This window comes from Myxine glutinosa, chromosome 8 (genome assembly GCF_964187855.1).
Source record: "Myxine glutinosa chromosome 8, kmMyxGlut1.1, whole genome shotgun sequence".
NCBI classification, from domain to species: Eukaryota; Metazoa; Chordata; class Myxini; order Myxiniformes; family Myxinidae; genus Myxine; species Myxine glutinosa.
In genome coordinates, this window is record NC_136268.1 from 52,413,570 (window position 1) to 52,434,178 (window position 20,609).

General features: G+C 54.7%; 1 protein-coding gene across 5 annotated transcripts in view; it reads right to left on the minus strand.

The window, feature by feature from the left end:
- Positions 1–20,609, minus strand: part of LOC137432505 (Na(+)/citrate cotransporter) — a 211,977-nt gene that overhangs the window by 86,038 nt on the left and 105,330 nt on the right. For all 5 annotated transcript variants that reach the window (XM_078783302.1, XM_068124510.2, XM_078783303.1 and 2 more), the window contains 2 exons: positions 14,093–14,284; positions 12,939–12,975 (listed from right to left, as the gene is read on the minus strand). In XM_078783302.1, coding sequence (XP_078639428.1) covers positions 12,939–12,975; positions 14,093–14,284 — 229 coding nt within the window. The remainder of the gene's footprint in view (positions 1–12,938; positions 12,976–14,092; positions 14,285–20,609) is intronic.

Consider the following 20,609-nt stretch of genomic DNA (forward strand, 5'->3'; position numbering starts at 1 on the left):
CGGAACAAGCTGAAGGTGTCATTTTGGAAAATGGCTGCCACAGCCATCAGGGGCTGAATTTGAGATGGCCCAATATCCAAATCTGTTCATAATAGGATAGTCTACTAGTGTGCCAAATTTGGTGCTTTCCTCACAAAATACACAATTGTTATGCTAAGTTGCCCCACTAACAGTGAAGAACATGATCAAAAAGTGTATTAGATCAGGAGTGACATAGATATTGCACTACAACACCTGAGGTGCACACCTGTAGATTCCCACCTCCCAAGTCCAAGCTAAATGCTGTTCAATCGGCCCATACGCACCAACTTACCAAGTCGTCTGTTGGTTCCTGCACAACAAAGGCATCAGGGAATTCAGGAACGATTGAAGGACCGGATAGCGAAGCAATACAACAGAACAGCTGGGCCGCAACTACCTGAATTGGCTATTGGACATCAGGTTCGGATTCTGAACAAGGACACGCACCAATGGTACCCCGGGAAAGTTGTGGCTCGCTGTAATGAACCCCGCTCGTATATAGTACAGACGCCTAACGGGACGCATCTTCGAAGAATCAGGGCACACTTGCGGGAACTTCATCCAACCGATTGTGGCGCCAAGTGGAAGGACGAACCGACCCAACCAACACATCAAAGTCTACCAACTGCTCGACACGTACATTTCAACAACGACGCTTCAGCAATGGAAACTAACGGCTGCTCCAGCTCCAAGGATGACGAGAGTGCTGAGACAACAAGGCCGGACAACTCTCCGTACTCGACCAGATCAGGCCGTGTGATTCGAAAACCATTGAGATATTGTGATAGTGAATAACGACCATCAGATCCCATCTATGTGTGGGTCAAGTTGTGTCTGATTGTGTTTATTATTTTGATTTAGTTTAGTAGTGTTTTGTTGCATACAAACATAATAATTTCAATGAAAGGGAGATGTTGTGATTGGTACTACATACTGCGTAGTGACGTCTGGGGGCGTGGCTTCAGTGGTTGATGGCGGCTCGTCATGATGGCCGTGTGGCGTGTGCTCTGTGAGAGCTTGGTATCGTATTTAATAAACCACTTGAATTGAAGGAGATTCCTGAACATACTACAGGCAAAGCCGCCGAGAACAGCGTTTGTCCGTCCGTATGTATGTATGTATGTATGTGTTGCACTATAACAGTATTCCGGTGTGATGGTGCAGGGTTACGAGGTAGATGGATCAGAGCAGAGTCGCCATTCCAATTCCAAATTCTTTTACTGGAATAATAAAATCAAAGATGCACAGCATGAGATGCCGGCCTGGCGCATTCAAACACAATATTCGCGGCAACCGGATGTGCTGTAAGAACAGTCGTGTTCACTGTTCAATTAATCATGCACAGAATGCTTGCATTAATCCTAATATCCCAACAAATAACATCGCTAACCAAACAACGTAATCAATCACGGTATTGTAGCGGTTACCGCTGGATGTACATAATCGCCTTGCACCGGCCAGAACACGGCCAGACGCGCCTCTCCCGGGCATGCCCGGACTCACTGTTCCCGGGCACGCCCGAACCTCCCGGGCACGCCCGGTCTCGTCTTTCCCGGGCATGCCCGCTCTCGCCTTTCCAGGGCTCGCCCAGAGCGTCCGGGCATGCCCGCTATCGCCTTTCCAGGGCTCGCCCAGAGCGTCCGGGCATGCCCGCTATCGCCTTTCCAGGGCACGCCCAGAGCGTCCGGGCATGCCCGCTATCGCCTTTCCAGGGCTCGCCCAGAGCGTCCGGGCATGCCCGCTATCGCCTTTCCAGTGCTCGCCCAGAGCGCCCGGGCACGCCCAGCCTCGACTTGCCAGGCCGCAGCCAAACACGCCCGGGCAGGTCCAGACTCGCCTTTCCAAGGCTCGCCCTTGATACCCGGGCATGCCCGGTATAGCTTTTGCCGGGCAAACTTCCCGACATAAATGTGTATATATATTGTTGCCCGAAAAACGGGCTTGTCAGAATACCTGAGCTGTTTTGTTTCAATAAAGCAACTCGGACGAATTCCGTCTTTGGTCGCGTCAATTCTTTCGACTCGCGTTGGAGCGCAGTTCCTTCATTGGTGACCTACCGACATGGATACGGCAGTGACGCTTAAACTGCCTACCTTCTGGGAGACTCACGCGGCTGTTTGGTTCGCCCAGGCGGACTCCCAGTTCGCCCTGCGAGGCATCACCGCGGACGACACCCGCTTCCACCATGTTGTGGCGGCGCTCGGTTCCACCACCGCGGCCCGCGCCTTGAGCCTCCTCCAGCACCCGCCGGCTGCTGACAAATACGATGCGCTGAAGACGCTCCTCCTCGGCGCTTTCGCCCTCTCACCGGCAGCACGCGCACGGCGCCTGCTTGACCTGCCCGAGCTCGGCGACACGCGCCCGTCCGAGCGCATGGACTATATGCTCTCGTTGCTCGGCGAGCACTCTCCGGCATTCCTGTTCCGGGAGCTGTTCCTCCGTCAGCTGCCTAACCCGGTACGCCTCGCCCTGGCTGGCACGTTGATCACGGATTCCCGCGCCCTCGCCAGGGAAGCCGATAAGATCTCCTCGGCGGGCCAGCACATCGGCGCGGTTACCTGGAGCCCGCCGCCGTCCGAGGCGACGCCCACGACGCCCGAGCGCCCTGCGCGGTTGGAGGCCGAACTGCCGGTGCAACTGGCGGCCGCCACGCCGCACCGCCCGCTTCCGACACGACGGCCGGGGCCTCCACCTGACCGGGCGTGGTGTTATTACCACGCCAGGTTCGGACACAAGGCTCGGACGTGCCGGCCCCCGTGCACTTTCGGCAGGTCGGGAAACGGCCGGGCCGGCGTTCATTCCCAGCCATGAGCGCCGGCCACTCGGGCAACTTGCTGTTTATTCGGGACAAAGCGTCTGGACGGCATTTCCTGTGCGACACCGGCGCCCAACTGAGCGTCATACCTGCCTCCGAGCAGGACAGGCTGGACGCAGTTTGCAGCCCCTCTTTGGTCGCTGCTAATGGCTCGGCCATACGCACTTTCGGCCCACGCGTCGTCACCCTCTGCTTCGGCAGCCAGCGCTTTCAATGGACTTTTGTTACCGCCAGCGTCCCCGTGGCTTTGCTGGGCGCCGACTTCCTCTGCGCGCACGGGCTGCTGGTCGACGTCAAACGACGTCGCCTTGTCCACGCCGAGACCTTCAGCTCCCTGGCGTGCACAATGAGCAGCTCCGCGCCGACCGAACTGGCGTGCGCCCTCCCGGCAACGAACGAGTTCGCTCGCCTGCTCGTGGAATTCCCGGCCCTCACGCGGCCGACGTTTTCGGCCGTCGCGGTGCGGCACGGGATCGAGCACCACATACCCACTACGGGCCCGCCGGTCTACGCCAGGGCCCGCCGCCTCGACCCAGCCAAGCTCGCCATGGCAAAGGCCGAATTCGACGCGTTGGAGCACCTCAGCATCGTGCGGCGCTCCGATAGCGCGTGGGCCTCGCCACTGCACATCGTGCCAAAGCCGGGGGGTGGATGGCGCCCGTGTGGCGACTACCGCCGTCTCAATGACGCTACCACCCCCGACAGGTACCCGATCCCGCATATTCAGGACTTTTCCGCCCGTTTGGCGGGGCGGGTCATCTTTTCGAAAATTGACCTGATATGGGGCTACCACCAGGTACCTGTCCGGGCGGCCGACGTCCCGAAGACGGACGTCATCACGCCGTTCGGCCTGTTCGAATTTTTGCGGATGCCGTTTGGCCTCAAGAACGCGGCCCAGGCGTTCCAGCGCTTGATGGACGGCGTGCTGCGCGACCTGCCGTTTCTTTTCGTCTATCTGGACGACATCCTCGTCGCCAGCACGTCCCACGCCGAGCACCTCCTCCACCTCCGAACACTGTTCGGTCGCCTCAGCGAGCACGGCTTAATTGTCAACCCGGTCAAATGCCACTTCGGCGCGACGACCGTTGACTTTTTGGGCCACCGCATCACCAAGACCGGGGCCGTGCCGCTGCCGACCAAGGTCGAGGCCATCACCACGTTCCCGCGTCCCCGTTCCATCAAGGCCCTCCAAGAGTTCCTCGGCATGGTGAATTTTTATCACCGATTCGTGCCCCGCGCTGCTCAGCTCATGCGGCCCCTTTACGAGGCCCTCCGGGGCAAGCCGGCCAAGCATGACATTGTTTGGTCCGCGGCCATGGACGCGGCCTTCGCCAATGCCAAACGGGCCCTCGCCGACGCAACGCTGCTGGCTCACCCGGTGCTCAACACGCCCATCGCCCTCACTACGGACGCCTCCAACTACGCAGTGGGTGCCGTCCATGAGCAATGGGTGGACGGGGTTTGGCAGCCACTCGCTTTTTTCAGCCGGCAACTCCGGCCGAACGAGTTAAACTACAGCACGTTCGACCGCGAGCTGCTCGGGCTATTCCTGGCCTTTCGCCATTTCCGACACCTCCTGGAGGGCCGCCCGTTCACGGCTTTCGTCGACCACAAGCCGTTGGTCTACGCAATGGCTAAGGTCACGGAGCCGTGGTCGGCCCGCCAGCAGCGCCACCTCTCCGCCGTGTCGGAGTTCACCACGGACATCCAGCACGTCGCCGGCAAAGACAACGCCGTGGCCGACTGCCTTTCGCGGGCCAGCGCGAACGCGGTCCACCTCGGCGTGGACTTCACGCTCATGGCGGCCGACCAGACCACCGACGCCTCGGTGCAGGCACTCCGCGTGGCGGACACGGGCCTCCGCCTGGCCGACATCCCCTTCGCGGGCACCGTCCTGCTCTGCGACGTCTCCCAGGGCCAGCCTCGCCCCATCGTGCCCGTTTCCTGGCAGCGCCGCATCTTCGCCTCCATCCACGGCCTTTCTCACCCGGGCCGGAAAGCTTCTCAGAAGCTGGTGTCAGCGCGTTTCGTCTGGCACGGCCTTCGACGAAACATCCGCGACTGGGCCAACGCCTGCACGGCCTGCCAGCGAGCCAAGGTCCACCGCCACACCCAGGCCCCGCTGGCACCTTTCGCCGTGCCTGAACGGCGTTTCGACCACGTCCACGTGGACCTGGTGGGTCCCCTGCCCCCCTCGCGGGGGTTCACCCACCTGCTCACCATGGTGGACAGGACCACCAGGTGGCCGGAGGCCGTGCCCCTCACCTCCACCACCACCGCCGACGTGGCGCAGGCGTTCATCGCCACCTGGGTCGCGCGCTTCGGCGCACCAGCGGACATCTCATCCGACCGCGGCCCACAGTTCACGTCTGAGCTTTGGGGCGCGGTCGCCCGTTCGTTGGGGGTCACGCTGCACCGCACCACGGCCTACCACCCCCAAGCCAATGGGTTGTGCGAGCGGTTTCACCGCTCCATGAAGGCCGCACTCATGGCCGGCCTTCAGGACGACGGTTGGGCCGACCGGCTGCCGTGGGTCCTTTTGGGCCTTCGCACGGCCCCCAAGGAAGACCTCCAGGCGTCCGCCGCCGAGCTCGTCTACGGCCAGCCACTCCGCGTCCCGGGCGAATTCGTGCCTGACGCTACCAGTCCCTGGTCCGCCGCTCGCCAGCGCTCGGACCTCCAGGAGGCCGCCCGACGATTTGCCCCCGTGCCGACGTCCCGCCACGGTGGCCCCCAGTCCTACGTCCCCCCGGCGCTTCGCACAGCGGAGTACGTCTTTGTGCGTCATGACGCGCACCGGGGGCCACTCCGGCCGCCGTACGACGGGCCCTTCCGGGTCCTGCGACGGGGCGACAAGTCTTTCATCGTCGACTTCGGCGGCCGGCCGGACCGGATTTCTGTGGACCGCCTCAAACCGGCGCACATGGACGTCGACCGACCACCACGGTTGGCCCTTCCTCCGTGGCGAGGCCGCCCCCCGTCCACAGTTCCCCCCGCTCGACCACCCACCACCACGTCAGACCCCTCCCCACGACCCTCCAGGGGTCGCTTCGGCCGGGTCATCCGGACCCCTCTTAAATTGACCCTGCCGGTGCAGGTCGATTCTGAAGGGGCGTGTGTAGCGGTTACCGCTGGATGTACATAATCGCCTTGCACCGGCCAGAACACGGCCAGACGCGCCTCTCCCGGGCATGCCCGGACTCACTGTTCCCGGGCACGCCCGAACCTCCCGGGCACGCCCGGTCTCGTCTTTCCCGGGCATGCCCGCTCTCGCCTTTCCAGGGCTCGCCCAGAGCGTCCGGGCATGCCCGCTATCGCCTTTCCAGGGCTCGCCCAGAGCGTCCGGGCATGCCCGCTATCGCCTTTCCAGGGCACGCCCAGAGCGTCCGGGCATGCCCGCTATCGCCTTTCCAGGGCTCGCCCAGAGCATCCGGGCATGCCCGCTATCGCCTTTCCAGTGCTCGCCCAGAGCGCCCGGGCACGCCCAGCCTCGACTTGCCAGGCCGCAGCCAAACACGCCCGGGCAGGTCCAGACTCGCCTTTCCAAGGCTCGCCCTTGATACCCGGGCATGCCCGGTATAGCTTTTGCCGGGCAAACTTCCCGACATAAATGTGTATATATATTGTTGCCCGAAAAACGGGCTTGTCAGAGTACCTGAGCTGTTTTGTTCCAATAAAGCAACTCGGACGAATTCCGTCTTTGGTCGCGTCAATTCTTTCGACTCGCGTTGGAGCGCAGTTCCTTCATTGGTGACCTACCGACATGGATACGGCAGTGACGCTTAAACTGCCTACCTTCTGGGAGACTCACGCGGCTGTTTGGTTCGCCCAGGCGGACTCCCAGTTCGCCCTGCGAGGCATCACCGCGGACGACACCCGCTTCCACCATGTTGTGGCGGCGCTCGGTTCCACCACCGCGGCCCGCGCCTTGAGCCTCCTCCAGCACCCGCCGGCTGCTGACAAATACGACGCGCTGAAGACGCTCCTCCTCGGCGCTTTCGCCCTCTCACCGGCAGCACGCGCACGGCGCCTGCTTGACCTGCCCGAGCTCGGCGACACGCGCCCGTCCGAGCGCATGGACTATATGCTCTCGTTGCTCGGCGAGCACTCTCCGGCATTCCTGTTCCGGGAGCTGTTCCTCCGTCAGCTGCCTAACCCGGTACGCCTCGCCCTGGCTGGCACGTTGATCACGGATTCCCGCGCCCTCGCCAGGGAAGCCGATAAGATCTCCTCGGCGGGCCAGCACATCGGCGCGGTTACCTGGAGCCCGCCGCCGTCCGAGGCGACGCCCACGACGCCCGAGCGCCCTGCGCGGTTGGAGGCCGAACTGCCGGTGCAACTGGCGGCCGCCACGCCGCACCGCCCGCTTCCGACACGACGGCCGGGGCCTCCACCTGACCGGGCGTGGTGTTATTACCACGCCAGGTTCGGACACAAGGCTCGGACGTGCCGGCCCCCGTGCACTTTCGGCAGGTCGGGAAACGGCCGGGCCGGCGTTCATTCCCAGCCATGAGCGCCGGCCACTCGGGCAACTTGCTGTTTATTCGGGACAAAGCGTCTGGACGGCGTTTCCTGTGCGACACCGGCGCCCAACTGAGCGTCATACCTGCCTCCGAGCAGGACAGGCTGGACGCAGTTTGCGGCCCCTCTTTGGTCGCTGCTAATGGCTCGGCCATACGCACTTTCGGCCCACGCGTCGTCACCCTCTGCTTCGGCAGCCAGCGCTTTCAATGGACTTTTGTTACCGCCAGCGTCCCCGTGGCTTTGCTGGGCGCCGACTTCCTCTGCGCGCACGGGCTGCTGGTCGACGTCAAACGACGTCGCCTTGTCCACGCCGAGACCTTCAGCTCCCTGGCGTGCACAATGAGCAGCTCCGCGCCGACCGAACTGGCGTGCGCCCTCCGGGCAACGAACGAGTTCGCTCGCCTGCTCGTGGAATTCCCGGCCCTCACGCGGCCGACGTTTTCGGCCGTCGCGGTGCGGCACGGGATCGAGCACCACATACCCACTACGGGCCCGCCGGTCTACGCCAGGGCCCGCCGCCTCGACCCAGCCAAGCTCGCCGTGGCAAAGGCCGAATTCGATGCGTTGGAGCACCTCAGCATCGTGCGGCGCTCCGATAGCGCGTGGGCCTCGCCACTGCACATCGTGCCAAAGCCGGGGGGTGGATGGCGCCCGTGTGGCGACTACCGCCGTCTCAATGACGCTACCACCCCTGACAGGTACCCAATCCCGCATATTCAGGACTTTTCCGCCCGTTTGGCGGGGCGGGTCATCTTTTCGAAAATTGACCTGATACGGGGCTACCACCAGGTACCTGTCCGGGCGGCCGACGTCCCGAAGACGGACGTCATCACGCCGTTCGGCCTGTTCGAATTTTTGCGGATGCCGTTTGGCCTCAAGAACGCGGCCCAGGCGTTCCAGCGCTTGATGGACGGCGTGCTGCGCGACCTGCCGTTTCTTTTCGTCTATCTGGACGACATCCTCGTCGCCAGCACGTCCCGCGCCGAGCACCTCCTCCACCTCCGAACACTGTTCGGTCGCCTCAGCGAACACGGCTTAATTGTCAACCCGGTCAAATGCCACTTCGGCGCGACGACCGTTGACTTTTTGGGCCACCGCATCACCAAGACCGGGGCCGTGCCGCTGCCGACCAAGGTCGAGGCCATCACCACGTTCCCGCGTCCCCGTTCCATCAAGGCCCTCCAAGAGTTCCTCGGCATGGTGAATTTTTATCACCGATTCGTGCCCCGCGCTGCTCAGCTCATGCGGCCCCTTTACGAGGCCCTCCGGGGCAAGCCGGCCAAGCATGACATTGTTTGGTCCGCGGCCATGGACGCGGCCTTCGCCAATGCCAAACGGGCCCTCGCCGACGCAACGCTGCTGGCTCACCCGGTGCTCAACGCGCCCATCGCCCTCACTACGGACGCCTCCAACTACGCGGTGGGTGCCGTCCATGAGCAATGGGTGGACGGGGTTTGGCAGCCACTCGCTTTTTTCAGCCGGCAACTCCGGCCGAACGAGTTAAACTACAGCACGTTCGACCGCGAGCTGCTCGGGCTATTCCTGGCCGTTCGCCATTTCCGACACCTCCTGGAGGGCCGCCCGTTCACGGCTTTCGTCGACCACAAGCCGTTGGTCTACGCAATGGCTAAGGTCACGGAGCCGTGGTCGGCCCGCCAGCAGCGCCACCTCTCCGCCGTGTCGGAGTTCACCACGGACATCCAGCACGTCGCCGGCAAAGACAACGCCGTGGCCGACTGCCTTTCGCGGGCCAGCGCGAACGCGGTCCACCTCGGCGTGGACTTCACGCTCATGGCGGCCGACCAGACCACCGACGCCTCGGTGCAGGCACTCCGCGTGGCGGACACGGGCCTCCGCCTGGCCGACATCCCCTTCGCGGGCACCGTCCTGCTCTGCGACGTCTCCCAGGGCCAGCCTCGCCCCATCGTGCTCGTTTCCTGGCAGCGCCGCATCTTCGCCTCCATCCACGGCCTTTCTCACCCGGGCCGGAAAGCTTCTCAGAAGCTGGTGTCGGCGCGTTTCGTCTGGCACGGCCTTCGACGAAACATCCGCGACTGGGCCAACGCCTGCACGGCCTGCCAGCGAGCCAAGGTCCACCGCCACACCCAGGCCCCGCTGGCACCTTTCGCCGTGCCTGAACGGCGTTTCGACCACGTCCACGTGGACCTGGTGGGTCCCCTGCCCCCCTCGCGGGGGTTCACCCACCTGCTCACCATGGTGGACAGGACCACCAGGTGGCCGGAGGCCGTGCCCCTCACCTCCACCACCACCGCCGACGTGGTGCAGGCGTTCATCGCCACCTGGGTCGCGCGCTTCGGCGCACCAGCGGACATCTCATCCCACCGCGGCCCACAGTTCACGTCTGAGCTTTGGGGCGCGGTCGCCCGTTCGTTGGGGGTCACGCTGCACCGCACCACGGCCTACCACCCCCAAGCCAATGGGTTGTGCGAGCGGTTTCACCGCTCCATGAAGGCCGCACTCATGGCCGGCCTTCAGGACGACGGTTGGGCCGACCGGCTGCCGTGGGTCCTTTTGGGCCTTCGCACGGCCCCCAAGGAAGACCTCCAGGCGTCCGCCGCCGAGCTCGTCTACGGCCAGCCACTCCGCGTCCCGGGCGAATTCGTGCCTGACGCTACCAGTCCCTGGTCCGCCGCTCGCCAGCGCTCGGACCTCCAGGAGGCCGCCCGACGATTTGCCCCCGTGCCGACGTCCCGCCACGGTGGCCCCCAGTCCTACGTCCCCCCGGCGCTTCGCACAGTGGAGTACGTCTTTGTGCGTCATGACGCGCACCGGGGGCCACTCCGGCCGCCGTACGACAGGCCCTTCCGGGTCCTGCGACGGGGCGACAAGTCTTTCATCGTCGACTTCGGCGGCCGGCCGGACCGGATTTCTGTGGACCGCCTCAAACCGGCGCACATGGACGTCGACCGACCACCACGGTTGGCCCTTCCTCCGCGGCGAGGCCGCCCCCTGTCCACAGTTCCCCCCGCTCGACCACCCACCACCACGTCAGACCCCTCCCCACGACCCTCCAGGGGTCGCTTCGGCCGGGTCATCCGGACCCCTCTTAAATTGACCCTGCCGGTGCAGGTCGATTCTGGAGGGGCGTGTGTAGCGGTTACCGCTGGATGTACATAATCGCCTTGCACCGGCCAGAACACGGCCAGACGCGCCTCTCCCGGGCATGCCCGGACTCACTGTTCCCGGGCACGCCCGAACCTCCCGGGCACGCCCGGTCTCGTCTTTCCCGGGCATGCCCGCTCTCGCCTTTCCAGGGCTCGCCCAGAGCGTCCGGGCATGCCCGCTATCGCCTTTCCAGGGCTCGCCCAGAGCGTCCGGGCATGCCCGCTATCGCCTTTCCAGGGCACGCCCAGAGCGTCCGGGCATGCCCGCTATCGCCTTTCCAGGGCTCGCCCAGAGCATCCGGGCATGCCCGCTATCGCCTTTCCAGTGCTCGCCCAGAGCGCCCGGGCACGCCCAGCCTCGACTTGCCAGGCCGCAGCCAAACACGCCCGGGCAGGTCCAGACTCGCCTTTCCAAGGCTCGCCCTTGATACCCGGGCATGCCCGGTATAGCTTTTGCCGGGCAAACTTCCCGACATAAATGTGTGTATATATTGTTGCCCGAAAAACGGGCTTGTCAGAATACCTGAGCTGTTTTGTTTCAATAAAGCAACTCGGACGAATTCCGTCTTTGGTCGCGTCAATTCTTTCGACTCGCGTTGGAGCGCAGTTCCTTCAGTATCACTGTACCATCATTGTCCCCAGAACACATTTGGTATGAAGGATTGACAGAGATGGTTTGACTAAATGCTCCCATTGTTCCCCAAGTTTGTACGCCTTAACTAATAACAACCCAATAATGCACTATGCGAATTTACTTGCAACATTGATAATAAACTCAACAACATCGTGCCTCAATATTCACTATTTTGAGAGAACTCGATCCATACCTGGAATAATAAAATCAAAGATGCACAACATGAGATGACGGCCTGGCGCATTCAAACACAATATTTGTGGCAACCGGATGTGCTGTAAGAACAGTGGTGTTGTTCACAGCAGATGGTCCGAGGCTGCATCTCCACTCATTATTATTATTCGGACTGGTTTCTGAGTTTTAATATTAATCTCATCATTATTCTGAATTGTATAATAATCGTATATATAAAATAGGAGATGCAGGCTTGGTGCCTTCTGATACGTCGTTCGCGGCAACCTGAGGTGCTGTAAGAGTGACTGTGTTGTTAACACCCGGTGGTCAGCGGTTGCATCTCCACTCTTTGTTATCATTCAGGCTGCCTTCTGCATTTTAATATTAATCTCATCATTATTTTGAGTTTTTTTTATGGGGTGGTAGTAATGAAAATGGGGGTAGTAGTTTTTCTTGTAACATATGTCCCATCAAACGTATACCAATCAGAGCTGAGGATCTGGTCACATGACAGAGTGATGTCATGATGTCTGATGTCATTACGGCGGTGTGGCGGCTGACTCTCCACACTCCGGCATATTGATTCCAATTTCGTTCAGGCCGAACATATTGTCGAACCTGTCATATATCACAATCGCCATGCTCTACCTTTAGGTTTTTCATTTAGTGTGAAACACAAACAAACCGATTGTTAAAATGACCATGAAATATCAAAAGCAGTGGCGTTACGGCTCTTGCAACAATATGGTACGTATAGGCCTTAGGCTTCATTCCTCACCTTTGGGCCGCTTCAGACAAATTAAGCCCAGGTTTCTTAATACAGTAGTGTATCATTTCATTAGTATCGTTTTCATAATAGTAATAATAATAATATAGTAAATATGACCATAACACTTTAATCCCAATGTCGTGAATACAAAAGTATTGGATTGAAGCGGTGTATGGTTCATGAATCAATGATAAGCGGTGTACGGTATTAACAACCGCGGAAGTAAGTAATTCGCTTTGGTTTTTTGATAGCATGTTATTAACCCAACAATTGTGGGGTATATAGATTACAGTAGATCTTCCCTTAGTTCTGTAAGTAACACTTACCTCACGGATGTCGGGATTCCTCCAAACTTCTTTGTTTAATGTTATAAGCAGCATTAGCGACTGTTTAAAAAGCTAATCATATGTGTTTGTGGTTTATAATATTTTACAAGCCTGGCTACGCCGCTGTTAGACTTTCGGTCTTGTTTGCTTAAATCAACAGGAGCCAGTAAGCTTATAAAGGAGGTGTGTGACTTCCAGATAAATTTGCTAGCACAGGCCACATATTGGCAAAATAATAAAAATAATAGTCAACTTTGTTGAAAAGCACACATGTAGAGCATTTGTAGAACAACAAATAAATATCTTATAATAAAATGACATTGCAACTGAGATGAAGAAGTACAGTATTGAGGCTAGGGATGAGGGAGTTAGGCAGGTGAGCGAATGGGTGAAACTAAACTTTGAAATCAGACGTTCTAGTTTGTAACCCCGTCAAAGGGGCCTTGTTGTTTGTTGTGACAAAATTCTCAATACACTTCTCTGTGACATTCTGTGTTATACATGATCATCAAGAAGGAATTTGTAATTGTAAATAAGACGTGCCTCTTACCTTAATGGAGGAACTCATCTCATTCATCTCATTGTCACTGCCAAAACAAATATAATGTTAGGTGTGTAGTGTACAGGGTTGTTAGTGAAGTCTAGGTCCCAGCACGGACCTTGTGCTCATATGCAAGATAAAAAAAATTTAAACCTGTAACAAAGGCTTCATGTTTCGGCTAACATTGTTCTTTTTTAATGCTGTGTGGGAAAGCAGTGTTGTGTGATCATCTCATAAATATTTTCAAGCATTTGTGTGTTTGTGATTCTTTCACGGCCGAAGTGCAGCACATAGAGGCCTCAACTTTTGGGTGTTGGTACTTCAGAATGTGGGCAAGGTTTTCAGCTGCCACACATTGGCCTTGACGTCCGTTTTGAGACCACCAGAGGCCGCTATAAAGTGTATATTGAGATGTTTGGTAAAGCAGTGCTGTTGCCAGCCCACAGGCAACCGCACCAGGGGTCCATGATGCCAACAACTCCATAGCTTTTCAAAAACCAACACATCCCAAATCCACCGTCAGGGAAAAGCATACCTTGTCCAGACTAGAATATCCCTTGGGCACAACTAAAAGGTGTGTGCTGGCATCTCACATAGACAAACCAGACTAGGTTGAGCAAGTGAATTTATCCCTAGCTGAAGGCCATTACTGAGTCAAATGGGTTCGTCAGACCAACAATCTTAGCTGTACAAATTAATCAGCTCAGAAATATGATAATTATTCTCACAATTTACCGAAAACCCTCTCAGTAAACCCTTCTTTTGTATCCTGTCCCGCTTCGCATCACCGACCATATTCCTTTTGTAACTCCCATCCACCTATACAAGTTTGTTTTCACATTGCTTTTTTTTCCATCTGCACACATCTTCACAGGCGTTTGATGCCCGATGATTGCATATAGAGCTCAACTGCCCAGGTGGCTTCTCTCTCGATATATATTTTTAACTATCCCTTACTAGAGCTTATTCATTCTCCTTTGTCCAGAAATATTATAGAATACTCAAATACTTCTGCAAGATGAAAGCTCAATTAGCCACTAAAACTGGAGGAGTTAAAATATGAAAACAACTAAGCATTAAGTTAAGACCGTCACTCTAAATGTCCCTTTAGTATTGATTAAAATCATGTTCAAACTCAACTGCAGCTCAGATATCATTCTTACTTCTTGTTTTCCGACAGTTCCTCAAGGCATTCACTGTGTTTCTGGTCTTGTGATGCATGGCATTCTGAATTTGAGGTCTTTGAGAGTTGCACAACTACTGCCTCCATTATGGGCATCATCATGGCTGTAGTGGAGCTGTTGTTGATCCACATGGAGAGGAATGCAGTTGTGCCCATGAAACCCATCATCAGCCTGTGGGAAATATTTATGGTTAGAACCTTTTTATTGGAGCGAAACACAATTTAATAAAAACAATTGACTAAGCTAGTGTTTGGTATCACCAGAGAACATCCCGAGAGGAGTTCAAAATATGGATTCTTAAGTGCCGCCCAGTGGTAGAATTTGACCCCCGGCTTCATTGACCATGAGAATCCAGAGCCGCTTGGCTTATGTGAACACTTAGGTATGTATTTTGTATCAAATTTTGTCGTGGTTTGCATTTCAAGTTTCCTCTTTTGCTTCATATCTTCACTTGTGCAATACGCTTGCCATAGGTTTTTGCACAGGAGCAGGATCTATTTTGCACAGAGCAGTGTTGATTGTGTTCTTCAGCATTGGGTCATGGAAAAAGAAGAGTACAGCCGTACTCTTTACTTAACATTACAAATGTGCATCTTTACTTAACATCTTTAATTAACATCTTACCATTGAATTAACATCATTTAATTAATGGCTTTACTTAACATCTTAACATTAACTGATCCATGACTTCCTCAAAAACTCGTAGACTATTCTCTCTTTCTTCACTTTTCTACCAATGCAGCTCTTTTATTTAAGGCCTGGCCTCGATGAGGACTATATAGTCCGTGACTGGAGCTTTCAACATTACAAAAAAATTAATGAAATGACCAAAAAAAAAAACACAACAATAACGAAACAATAACAAGTAGATCCTCACCAGGACGTGTTTTTTCAGTGGTTTTTAAGTCTTCTGTGTTAAAACAAATATGGCGGCTGAACCACGTGACCATTGACGTCATTATCATTATTTTTTGTCCACCAATTTATCCCCAGATGACGCTCAATAAATTTCATCCTGATCGGATGAAGTTTTGCAGTTGGCGAATTATGTCGTCATAATGGAGGCACCTATGACATCATCATTAACATACGTTATTCCCCATGGAGAGTTTTTTTTACAATGAGCCATGTCTCAATTTTTTCGATGCAGCACTTTTGGAGATATAAAAACCACCGTTTAGAGGCCATTTTTCCCCGCAAAGCCGGGGTTGGCCTTTTCGGGGACCGTGGTTGTTGTTGTTTTTTTGGTCCCCTTTTTGAAGCAATGTTTTACGGCCGGATGCCCTTCCTGCCACCAACCCTGTTTGTCGCCTTTTACGACAAACAGGGAATTACCAGTGAACTGGTCCTCAATTTGCCGAACTCGGAAGGATGACAGGCTGAGTCAACCCCCCTGGCGTTAATTCAGCGATCGATTTGGAGATATAGAGGTGCAAAGTTATTCGGTTTTTCCAAGATGGCGCCGAATATCACGTGACCTATGACGTCATAATTATCATTAAAAATTATACAAGGAGGAGACACACCTATGGTTAAAATTTCCTATCAATCAGACCAATGGTTGCAGAGAAAATCATATTTATTCTGTGCGGACAAACAAACAAACAGATAGACAGACAAACAAATAGACAAACAGACTCAAATGCAATACCCTCTGCTCTGGTGTGGGTAATAAATATGCTTGTACTAAATTCTAAGTCCCACAGCAACAAAATGATGTCATTAACCCTTTCAATTAATCAAAGCAAATGTCACAATAAAATACATTTTCATAACATGCACATACAAAAGAAAACGAGTAAATAAAAGTAGGATTTGTTGCCCGACAAGGTTGGAACGCATGGAATGTGTCTGTTCAAACTATATTGACCTCTTGTTTGACATGCAGGAGGATTACCTTTCTATTGCCGAGTCGACAAATAGATGCTTCGTGTTGTTTACTTGCCAAAAATAAAAGGCAAACTTGCAATTTATGAAGAGAAATGCCAAACCAAGGTTTAATTCAAGTTTAGAGAAATTCAAAGCATAACTTTAGCTTTAATTACTTGTTTATTATTAGGAAGGACATCGATTGGTTTGTAGTTCAGAGAATTCTTTCCATCATGACGTGTTATATGCATTGAAAAGCAGAGAAAGATTCACATTGTATCTGTATGTTCTGTACCATTCACACCCATTTTGTATGTGATCTTGGAATGGAATTTGTTTTATGATACTTAAAAATGAGGTTTATTAACTATTCTCAGGATGTGCCAAATCACTGCTTGTTAATGTTTTTCTCAGGCTATAAAGCATGAACACCGTGTTATTCTCACAAGTACATTCACACACAGGGATATGAAGAAATTCCACAGAGATATGAAGATATTCCATGGAAAGTGAGGATAATATAATCACAATTTGTGTTAAAATTTGATACTCGATACCTAAATTGTGGCCCAAAGTCGACTTCTGTCTAACGAATGAATGAAAACAAAGACAATTGTGTAATTAACCCAGGCAAGAGCTACACATTAGTAGTGTTGCGGTTTTGAGAACCCAGCACAGGTAACATCATTAAAGGTTGCACCCCATAGGTAGGCCATATGCAACACGTAGGCCACCTTAGGGCGATAGTTATTTCTTAGTATGTGTTTAGATAAGGCCATTCCCAATAGTTGCATCTGCGTTGTGTAGAACAAATAAGAGTAGGCTCCCATCCGTCCATTTTGCAGCCTCCCTTCCATCGACGCCATTAAGCGCTAGCCAATCTGTAATCGCCCTCGCCCTTTAGGCTAACAGCAGCCTTCGCAACCTCGCTGGGCTTCCGCTCAAACCAGCCCAAAAGCCACGAGGTAAGGCCCGAAAAGGGGGCGGAGCACAAGGGTGGAGGTGCGGCCACGTCAAGCGGCCATCAAGGCGGAGCCAATAAGCCCACACCAGCCAATCAGGGCTGAGGTGACATTGCCTGACAGGGTGTGGCTGGACATTCGAGAGGGTTCGCTGGGCGTGGTAATATAACCCCTTGCGCGAGGCCCCCACCTCAGTTAGGAGGGGAGGGCTTGAGTGATAAACATTGTACCAGAGTTATGAGGAGGGACGCAGCTGCAATCATTGAGACCAGAGTTACGAGTTGAGTTCCACGGCAGTTATGAGGACTTTAGGGGGCGAGCGCGTTGTGCGAAAGAACTTGTACGATTGGCGTTGAAGGACATTTGTTGGAGGCACGCGCCATTGTGAAGGGTTTATCGGGGATCATCGGTTGAGGATTCTGCTTGGGCTTGCGGTGCGCAAACATCCAAACGCCGGTATTCCTATTACATACGCGGCCAAGAGCCACGAAGTCGCCGATAGCCCAGCTTACCATTTCCCCGATATAATTGTCCGCTCGCGCCTACGCTACGCGGAGAGCTGCCTGCCGTCCACCATCGTCTGCTGGTACGGGTCGAGGACCGGACGAGCTGTGGACGCCATCGCTGGACCTTCCATCCTACCTTCGTCATCCCTGTGTGAGTGAATCAGAGAGTGATCGGGCCCGTGTCCAGGGAATAGAATAAGGCTGTATAAGGCTGCCCTGTGTCCTTTTTCTTCCTCTTCCTTGTACATTCTTTCTTTTCCTCTTCTTGTACAAATTGTAATAAATTACCTTGTTCTTCCTGGTTTCTTCCGAATTCGATCGTCCTCGTCTTTTCTCCATTGGGTAAGCGTGGCATGATTAGGAACCGCTTAGAATCGGGTCTAGTACCTGTTAACGGCCCGAATCGCGGCTCGCTTCGCTCGGCGTGTCCACTAATGCCGTGGTTTGGGCGGGAGTTATTTCCTCGTTTCCGGTCAGCATTAGTACTTAGGTAATAGGACCAAATTCGATCAACAACCCTATTTAACGCTGCCGGGAAAGGACGTTATAACCCCCAGGATCGAGTCGGCCAGATAAAGGACAAGGGGATTAATCCCCCCTTGATAAGGGGAAGGCCGACATTTGAGATCCGCAACAATTGGTGTCCAGGAGTGGGATTTGGAACCTGAACCAAATTTTTTATCTTTTGGACAAATTTGGTCAAAATTACGAGCGGCCGAAATTTGATTAGAAACCTAAATTAAATCGTGCCATGGATAGCCAAGGCGGTCGGATGCCGGTGGGGGTAGAAGATGAGGAGGAGTTAGAGTTAACCCAGGACCCCTGGGAAGAAGTGGGACAATTAGAAGAAGTGGAAGAGGACATTGACGAGGGTGCAGCAGTAGGGGGTGCAGGCGAGCAAACTGGCAGCGCCTCGCACATGGCGGCGAGAGCCGAGAACCGCGGTGCCAGCGGGTTGGGACCTGTATGTACTCATATAACAACTACGAGAATGTATAGAAATGCAGAGAGACGAAGCAAGGGGTACCAGTGAGCAATTGGGAAACCAAATTGGGGGATGAGATAGAAAAATTGGGGGATTGAAAAATGATATGGGAAACCAAATTGGGGGATTGAAAAATGAAATGGGAAATCAAATTGGGGGATTAGAAAGCAAATTGGGGGGGGATTAGAAAGTAAATTGGGGGCCAATTGGAGGACGTGGGTGGCCAATCCAGAGAAATGAACGAGGGGTTAGCGGGGTTGGAAAACAGGATGGCCACCCGAGAAAATCAAATGGAATGAATGAAGGACGGATTAACAGGGTTTGAAAACCAAATGGGTGGCCACATAAAAAAATTCGGGGAGAACATAGACCGCAGGTCGAGCGGGAAAGGCACACGGGTATGCGACGGGGTAGTGCGGCTTGAGGAACGCGGGGAGAGTGAGGCTGAGCAAGGCATAGTTACGTGGACCGGAGTAGAAATCGCGACTCGGGGTATAGAAAAGCCAACGGCCGCTGAATTAGAAAATTTTATTTTATTAGCACCAGTGGTCATCGAGCTTAATAAGGAAAAAGAAATAATTATAATGGAAATTGGGGTTGAAGAGACGGCGGACTTAGAAAAGCAATCGCGGGAGGAAGAAATGGAATATGCCCAAAGTCTGTGTTCGCATCATGATGCCGTACTGCCTAACCCAAATGAAAGTTTGCAGCTGCGTGAGGAGAAAAGGATCCCGAAGGTAAGCAGGATTGTATATGTCGAGAAAAGGTTTGGCGCGAAAAGATTTTTCGCGCGCTTGGGATCCCGGCGTCATCCGGGTGCTTGTGGAAGGTCCGTGGTGTGCTGTGTGAAAGGAAATGGCGCACGAGTGAGGAAAAGGTGTGCAGCTGAGCGCGAGTGTGAAACAGAGTGTGATAGTGAGAGTGAGTGCGACACAGAGAGTGAGTGCGACACAGAGTGTGAGATGGATGGAGAGAGTGTGCGGGGATGCACACCGGAGCGGGCGAGTGGGTGTATGCAAGAGTGCACACCCGTGAGTGTTACGGAATACATAACGGGAGAGTGTGCACCGGGATGTGCACGAGAGCAGCGCGTAATGGAGTGTGTGGAAAGAATTAGTGTGCAAGAATGTGCACCTGAGTGTGTAAGAAAAGAGAGTGCACGGAGAGAGAGAGTGCAGTAATAGAATGCACGGAATGTATGGCAAGGGCCGCGTGTGGATGAGAGAATGCGACTCGAGCATCAACGCCCACCGGGGGCAGCGCTTAGGCCGACGTACAGCCGACGTGAGCTCTCGTGGCATGGTGTTCTTTGTGTGCTGTGGGGGCCGGCGGGGATCGTGACTGCGGCGCTCTTGCATGGAGCGCCGTGCACGATTCGGGCCGGGCTCTGCCCTGTATGGTCGGTGCCATGCTTTGACGAAAAATTGAACGGCACGATTCCGGGGGAAGAAGGCCAGGTCGGACCTTCGCCCCCTGGCGGGGGCGGTGCTCCGACCGGGGGAGGTTGGGTCATCGGGCCGGAGACCGAAAGGCTCCGCGCCAGGATGGCGCCTGGAACCTCGGTCGGAGTATGCCTCCTCCCCAGAATCGAAAATGCGGGCAGACCCAACCTACAGGAGACAGACCACCCATATACATGGCTCGGTTTTCCAAGCCGAGCTGTAAAAATGTATTCCCGCACGAAGAGGCTCAAGCATAGTGGACATTTGGTTGCAGTAGTGAGGGCGAATGGTAGTTTACCATTCACTTTGGGGCAAAGGAGCTATAAGTTTATGGGGTTTGGCAGTGAGAACTAGCCAGGGCGGGCTAGGATAATTGTTAGGGATTTAGAAAAATGACTTTAGGAGACTTGAGATGTAAGTAGAGACATTTGGACAGGTAGAGGGGACGTAGAGAGATTAGGTGGATGTTAATGATGAGGGATGTGCTTAGTATAAGGGATGACAGGGAGCATGAGTTTTAGAGGGAAATAGTTAGATTAAATGATGCTGTGTGTGTGTAGTAGTGTGGAGAAATTGTGTGTGAGTATGAGGATGCGCTTTAGGCGCAAATGAGGAATTGAGAGGCAATGCTCGTGAATGATGTGTGTGTGTGAGTATGAGGATGCGCTTTAGGCGCAAATGAGGCATTGAGAAAGGGAATCCTCGTCGTGCTGGTGAGCAAATGAGGCAATG